The sequence below is a fragment of the Xiphophorus couchianus genome, chromosome 23 (assembly GCF_001444195.1).
Source record: "Xiphophorus couchianus chromosome 23, X_couchianus-1.0, whole genome shotgun sequence".
Taxonomy (NCBI): domain Eukaryota; kingdom Metazoa; phylum Chordata; class Actinopteri; order Cyprinodontiformes; family Poeciliidae; genus Xiphophorus; species Xiphophorus couchianus.
In genome coordinates, this window is record NC_040250.1 from 21914023 (window position 1) to 21921544 (window position 7522).

The 7522-nt window shown below is 42.6% G+C and overlaps 2 protein-coding genes across 4 annotated transcripts in view; both read left to right on the plus strand.

Annotated features, from left to right (window-relative positions):
* LOC114139040 (serine/threonine-protein phosphatase 2A 55 kDa regulatory subunit B beta isoform) overlaps window positions 1-3005 on the plus strand; it is a 55705-nt gene extending 52700 nt beyond the window's left edge. For 2 of the 3 annotated variants that reach the window (XM_028008656.1, XM_028008657.1), the window contains exon 10: window positions 385-2248. In XM_028008656.1, coding sequence (XP_027864457.1) covers window positions 385-540 — 156 coding nt within the window. In that variant the 3' untranslated portion in view covers window positions 541-2248. Of the gene's footprint in view, window positions 1-384; window positions 2249-2764 lie in introns of those variants that run through there. The other variant, XR_003594371.1, reaches the window with a different exon arrangement.
* On the plus strand, window positions 1212-5229 carry gpr151 (G protein-coupled receptor 151). Its single transcript, XM_028008655.1, has 3 exons — window positions 1212-1260; window positions 2765-2825; window positions 3402-5229. Exon 3 carries the CDS (start codon window positions 3423-3425, stop codon window positions 4794-4796), a length of 1374 nt encoding a protein of 457 aa, XP_027864456.1. The 5' UTR covers window positions 1212-1260; window positions 2765-2825; window positions 3402-3422; the 3' UTR covers window positions 4797-5229.
* Window positions 5230-7522: the final 2293 nt, after the last annotated feature.

A 7522-nucleotide genomic window follows, 5' to 3' on the forward strand; every position in this document is an offset into this window, starting at 1 on the left:
TACTGAATAATGAGTACTTTAAATGTTGGTATTCTGGACCATGTTGCAAAAGGTTTGGATACCACTGTTACGGAGTAATTTCAGCTTTTTCATTGCTTATATTTTTCCTCTAAAAAAATGTTTTTCAGTTGAATTGTAAAAGATGAATGCCAAAAAAATTTATAAAATGTAAAAAAAAAAAAAAAAAAATCCGCTATTGACATTATCCACGTTGTCCACCCCGGCTTCAACGATAAATAGTGAATTTATCTAGCATTCGATTGATCTGGAATAGCTAAAAACAAAACAAAACAAAATTAAATAAAAGAAGTGTAGTCCAAAAATTGCCTCAAATGTAAAGATGCCTTGTGTGTAAAAACGTCTGACTGTCCCTCTGCCCTCCAGGTGTGTGTAGGTGGGAAACGTCGCAAGGATGAGATCAGCGTAGACAGCCTGGACTTCAGCAAGAAGATCCTCCACACGACGTGGCATCCGCATGAGAACATCATCGCCGTGGCGGCCACCAACAACCTCTACATCTTCCAGGACAAAGTGAACTAAGAAAAAGAAAAAAAGACAGTCTGCCCCAAATTATGAAACCTCCCAGGACCCAAACATAATGTGAGGGGCTGCTGTCTTAAATCCTCCCCCTGCGCCCCCCAAAAAGCCCCCGACTCTACTTTAAGAGAGTCCTGTGTCCAGACACTGATGTGAGAAAGTGGACAGTGAAACGGACAGAATTCGAGGAAAAGGCTTCATTTCAAGAAAATGACTCCTAATTTAATTTATTCAGCCATGCAGACAACAGAAGGATCGAATCCCGTGCGTTTTATGCAACACGAAGGACCGCTGCATGAATAATTTTATGTAGCAGCCCCCTGGACCCCGAAGAAACAGGCGGACAGGGGAGCGGTGAATTTTCAAACAGAGCACAGAGACAGAAAGCCAACTCACGTGATGGTGGCTCTTCTTCTTGTAGCGTCGGCGCCCGATCCCTCTCTTCCCCCAACCCCGGCGTTTCCGCCCGCTCCAGCTGCAGCGCATGCGATGGACCCTGCGGCCTCCTACTGAGGTCGAGCACGGGACAACGCAGAAAGAAGAAGAAGAGACTGTTAATAATGCTTGACCCCCCCAGAAACTGCACGCAGCACGGTCAGTCTCACCGGTTTTCCCGTCTCCTTACTGAGACCTCTGTAGTCTGCGACGCGAATGAAGCCCTTCCAGGCGGCGCGAGTCGATGGTTTTTGTTTAAAGCCGCTCGTTTCGTCCTTCTCTCGGTTGGTGAGTCTGTGTAGAAGCTGTGGTGCCTTCTTTTGGTATGTGGGGCTTCGATGTAATTGGGTGTGGGAGGGAGGGCAAGGGACTGTGTGAATGTTTTAAATTAAATGTTAACTTAGGGTGTTTTTTTGTTTTTGCTTGTTTTGTTTCTGTTTCTCCCTCTCTTTCTTAACCAATGAAAATGAGCGTAAGAACAAAAAGGCTTCGTTAAGATCGCAAATGGACAAAGTTTTGCAAGTAACAACAAGGAGGAGAAGACGCTGTGTTTTGTACAGAGGAACCGCTGTGTGTTGGATGTTCGCGATTGCTCAGAGAAACGACAAAAGCCACAACTTTTTCCTTTTTCGAGATTGTTACTTTTAAAAAAATAAAACTGAACTCTTTGCTATATGTTGCCCTGTTTGGATGGCGCTGAAAATGATTTGTAGGCAAAATGATCACAAAAATGTTCAGCTTTATGATTTCATAGGACCTTAAAGTAGACCATGTGGGCGTCACAGTGCCACACTAGCTTCGTTTGCATGTGCTGGATGTGAATCTGTTGAAACTGGCAGATCATTTGAGGCACTGCGCCATGAATGTTTTTAGTTGTTTTTGTTTTTTCTCCCCCAAAAGATGTCAGCTAAAGTCAGTTTTGTATGAGATCGTTCCGATACTTGTGCATGTTTGTCCTCTGGGTGAAGATGGGGCAACGAGGAGCAGCAGCAGCAGGTCGTCTCGCAGAAATCGGCTTGGAACCTTCTCCGGTTTCGGTGCAAAACGGTCAGAAGCGTATGTGGACTCTGTAAAATCAGGGAATATTTATGTGTGAGTCTGTTTAACGGTGATATCTTCTAAACCGCCCCTCCTTTGTGACACTTCTTATTGAAACAAACCAACTTTTATAGCTCAGAATGTATCAAAATGCATTGAATTACCATGCAGTCTTTATGCTTACTGGACTTACTTTGAATAAAAAAAAAAGAAAAAGAATAAAGATTTGCAAGCTGAATGCCTGTTAGTGTGGTCTCTAATCTATAAACATCTGTTCAATCAAAGATCACAGCTGTACCTGCTATGGGTTGACTAAGATCAGCCTCCGACGTAAGGTCTCCCTCTAGTGGAGACAGAGTGGCAAAGGGATTTTGGCTACTCTTAGTGCAATCATTTCTGTAAAATGCTAGCACAGACTTGTGTGACTTTTATGAGAAGGGAGAAAAATTTTACATGGTTTTAAACATTAAATTAAACATCTGATTTAATTTAACCCGCCCGCTTTCCCAGAAACAATACCTTAGAGAACCAACTGATGAATTTGTAGCTGCAAGACTACAGTCTAATTTTTGCAAAATTTCACAAAATAGCCTGTTTTAGAACATCATTATCCTTTTTTAATTTAAATCGTTCCACTATAACTCTGGCTCCATGATTGCAGTAAATCATGAAGATGAGCTAAAGCTTGGGGTATTGCTCTATGACCTGACTGTTTTGGACTTCCTTACATGTGTTTGCTTTGCTGTTTGTTCAGACCTCTGAAGTTTTCACAGAACTCCTGGATTTGGAATTACATCCGACACCAGCAGAATAAGGTAACCGACTGGATACAAATGCATGATTTTTTGTATGTATTTCAGCTTCCATTTGATAACTATTCACTCCTGTGTGTTGATGTACCACAACTATAACCTGAAAACATTTCAGGTTATAGTTGTAATGTGACAAAGTGTGAAGAAGTCCAAAGGTAATAAATATATTTGATGTATGTCTAATGCTGGCTTATGTGTTATTTAGTGGTTTAGTGCTCTTTAACATAATGGTCATTACCACTTTGTTTGGCCTTTTTTTCCCTCCCTAATTGGCCCCATGTGGGTGTAGTCTGCATGCTTTTAGCCAGCTGGGGACGGCAGCTGTCAATCAAGCAGCATCTTTATAACTCGCCGCAGGGGCTGCATCTCTGGGTCTAAGGATAAAACCGGGCGCACGCAAGAGCTCCACTCTTAACTCCTGACTGCCAGCTATTAACTTGTCTGATGTGATCTTTTCATCAGGCTTTGATCTCAATCCATTTCCGTCTTTAGATTGCTAAAAAAAAAATTTCCTCTCAGGAAATTTTTCACATCTTCTGGCTATCTCTGAATTCTCAGATTTTTTTATTTTCTTATCAGATCATCAACTCTTTGAGATCTATGGATAAGCTCGTTGGAAACAACACGACTATGGAGAACAGCTCCTTGAACAAGTGGACGCTCAATGAACCAGGCTTGTTCCACCATCGGGACCCCAGCGAACTCCGGGTCTTGGTGCCAGCCATCCTGGGAGTCATCTGTGTTTTAGGTGTGGCTTGTAATCTCACCGCAATGGTCATCCTGTTCTCGAACGCTCACAGGGGCAAACTGTCCCTCATCAACTCGCTCATCTTCAACCTGATGTTCGCCGACGGGCTGGTGCTGATGTTCACCGTCCCTTTCAGGGCTGTCTCTTACTCCAGGGCGAGCTGGAGCCTGGGGTGGGTGGTGTGCAAGACGGCCGACTGGTTCCTCCAGTCCTGCATGGTGGCGAAGAGCCTCACCGTGGCTTTCATGGCGAAGGCTTGCAGCCGATACGTGTCAAACCCCACCAGGCAGGTGAGCATCCACCTGGGCTCCATCCTGGTGGTGCTCTTCTTCATCTGGTTGTCTGCCTGCTCTGTCACCATTCCACTGTGGCTGTTTGCGAAGCTGCAGAGAGAGGTCCGTGGGCTCGTGTGTGTGCTGATGTTCCCTCCTGAAGCTAAGGAGTTCATGTCTGTGTACGTCAAAGCATACCCCTTAGGGGTCTACTGTGCACCGCTCAGCTTTGCCTTGATGTACTCCTGGAAGGCTTACGGACACTGCCAACGTCGCTCCAGTAAGTCTCAGAACCTGCGCACGCAGATCCGATCCAGGAGGCTCACCCTGATGCTTTTCAGCCTGACCCTGGCTATGGCTATCCTGTGGCTTCCTCAGTGGGTGGTATGGCTTTGGGAGAGGCATCTTGCAGAGAAGGAAACTGAAGGAGTTCAGCCACTGACTTCCTCTCCTCCCCTTTTCCTCGCCCTCTCTGCTCAGCTGCTCACCTTCTCTCTGTCTTTGGTGAACCCTCTGATTGTCCTCTTCCTCTCAGAGGAATTCAGAGAGAGTTACCGGGGGCTGTGGAGGCGCCTCACCCTGCGCAAGCAGCCTCCACCTAAGCCAAAGCCCGGACCCCACAACCCTACCTCTCTCCAGTCCCCTTGCCCCAGACCGGAGACTTCAGGACAGCTGATTGGAGAGAGAGGGATTAATTTCAGCTCCAGCCAGGAAACCAGCGGCAAGACTCAACCTCCGCCGGACCGCGGCAATCCTGGTGGGGAAAAAGAGGTGGACAGGGTGAGCCTTAGAGACGGGGTTGTCTTGCCTGATGTGGAGCAGTTCTGGCAGGACAGGGAGACTGGCTCGCACATGGATGAAAACGATCCGGTGCCGTGGGAGAACCAGACCCAAGAAGAGAAAAATAATAACCAGCCAATATCCAACACACCTCTACCAACTGCTGTGAAGTAAATGACTGATGTTCTGTCTTCTGTGTGTGCAATATTGTTCAAAGGTAAGACGTGTAATCAGAGCGAGTGAGACCCACAAATAGAGCAGCGTCATCTGCATATGTGATAACCTGTTGCAGTTTGTGAGGTAATTATTAGTACCTGTAAATTAAAACTTTATGATAGGATAAAATCATTTATACAAACTTTCTTTCTACATGGAGTAAGTACCAAAAAAAGAAGTGTGTTTGCGAATAATTTCGACTTCGACTCAAGGCTCACGTGTAAAATTCTTTCTTTAATGAACTAAATATTTAAATGTGCATTTGTTGTTTTTATGATGATTAGAAAGTGGTTTGCATGCAACCGTCGATGTGACAGTAATTGGTCTCAGATTTATTTGCAACTTGTCTCTAAATGGAAACTGTTTTCAATAAATACGCTGTGAAAATGTGGTCTGACTGCAGGCTTTTGTTTTGATTTTATGCTGGTCATTCAAGAATGTCCACACACAGGTACAGTAGAGTCTTTGTGGGATTGATTCCTGCTGACATTTAATCAGTGAGTATTTTTCGTAGCGAAATCCTTTATAATTACCAGGGGTTCTAATTAAAGCTCTCGTCTGAGCTCAGCTGAGGTGTCAGTGGTCTCTCTTGTAATTGTAGCATGTGGTAGAAAGCAACCTATCTGTGGTTTACCTATAGGCATAATTAAAGATATCGGGGGGGGTTGTCGACAACAGTACGTATATTCATACTTTGAATCATTTAGCTCTAAAAACCGTTGTCAGTTACCTAACAACTCCTGTTTTCTCACTCCCTTCCTATCTGACATTTCCCCCCTCATTGATTATTTATGCTGACCTTTTATTGCCAGAGGCAACTCACTCAATCAGAGCAACGCTTAACTGTATAACCCATCATCAGTCCCTGGGGTTCCCGCCTGCCCATAAACACTGAAGGTGGGAGAAAATAGTACAGACGCCAAACATTTAGACCTAGTCCGAAAAAATAAATAAGTTTTTCCCCCATCAGCTGTAGATGAGAAATTAAAGTGTTATTGCTGTATGTTTAAAGACAAAACACAATATGGTGGTTGTCTCCAAGCTATCTTGTTGACACCTCTGGCCCTGGCATTTACCCTGCTAAATGAGCCAGTAAATCTGTAGTTGTGGGATTTTATCCAATTTCAGCAGAGAGCCTCGGAGCTAGGAGGCACTGAGCCCCAAAAAGTACAAATTAAACCCGTTTTTTTAGGCTTTGACCCGAGCAACAAAAGCTGAAGCTCCAACACCATCATCGATAATTGGTGTGAGGTTTGTCCAAATGAAGCACTGTGTATTGTGGTCGAGCATATGGACCACGATACATATTGTGGTGTGAAGAAATGGCCTCATTTCTTACTATTTATGCAGATGAAACTTTGCACTTGAGCTCTGTTTGAATTTTGTTTTCAGAAAGAAGACATTTTCGTGAGGAAGCCCTCGCAAACATGCATATTCATTGATTCACGGTCATCGTGAAGATGCTAAACCAGGACGTATTCTACAATTTCTTGTTCTAGATCTGTAAGGGCATCCATTCTTGGAAAGATATTTATGGTTAACAATCAATCTCAATGACAAGTTGAGATTTTCAAAGTTGAGGTATTTCTCTCACGTCATTGGTGATGTTTTACCATCTTGAAATTTATGACCTGGAGCGGCAAAATGCCTAAACACCTGCTTCCTTTATTTGCTTCGGGCTTGTTTCTGTCGATTAATTACAACGGTGTGGAGTTTATTGTATGTTTTTGTTTTTTTCTACACTTGACTTCAGTTTTAAATAATATTAGAACTTGCTAGATAAAAACCAGTTTTATTCGTTCCGGTACATATAATCTTAGAACTTAAAAAAGGACGTGCTTTATTTCAGCTATCAATGTATTTTTAAATAATACGTTTTTGATAATAAGTCTTCAAACAACTGAGTTAAATTAAGTCTAGGATTAAAAAAAAGAAAAAAAGGAAATTAATGCACCAGTCCAGAAATGTCAGCTGAACATTATTCACAATTATAAACTTACATAAATGGCTGCTTTATGTTTATTAACTTTTTACATAAGCAAAACAGTTATTGAATGAACAATAACAGACGTGCAGTAAAAACTACAGCTGTTGATGATATTTGAAGTACTGAATTTAAGCCACAGTGTCAAGCCTCCTGGTGAGTGTAGCTCATCTATTTTCCCGCTATAATATCAGGCCCTTTTTTTTGAAAACCTTTGAAAACCACACAGACTTTAATGCATCACCTCAAACTCAGAAACCTTTCTGACCCTCATTTCCTCCCTCATTTTGAGGAATCAACAACTCTACTTCTACAAAGCAGCAGAAGTAGAAATGCGCTTTTCTTTCTAATCCTTTAGTCACTCAGACACAGTTTGAATTGTTTTCTTCATTCAGTGTAATGCAGAGTTCCACCAGTCAATAAGCCCCAAGTACCACCAGGGCAATAAGGGTACTACTGTACTACTCTGCATACCTGCAGATATGGGAGCAGCAGCATTATGGAGTTCAGTCACTGAAAAACAAAATTTTACCAAGTAATTTTGATCCAGTTTCTAGTGCAAATATCTTAGTATTCTTGAAATAAAAAAAACTAACTTACAAGTAACTTATCAACAATGGGAGCTTGTTTTAAGTAAATAATTCCTTAATATAGATGAAAACTTACTTGTTTTCGATCATCATGTCTAATAAATGAAACT

Excerpts from the sequence above, each read along its gene's own strand:
- gpr151 (XM_028008655.1), top strand. The coding sequence starts at position 3,423 with ATGGATAAGCTCGTTGGAAACAACACGACTATGGAGAACAGCTCCTTG.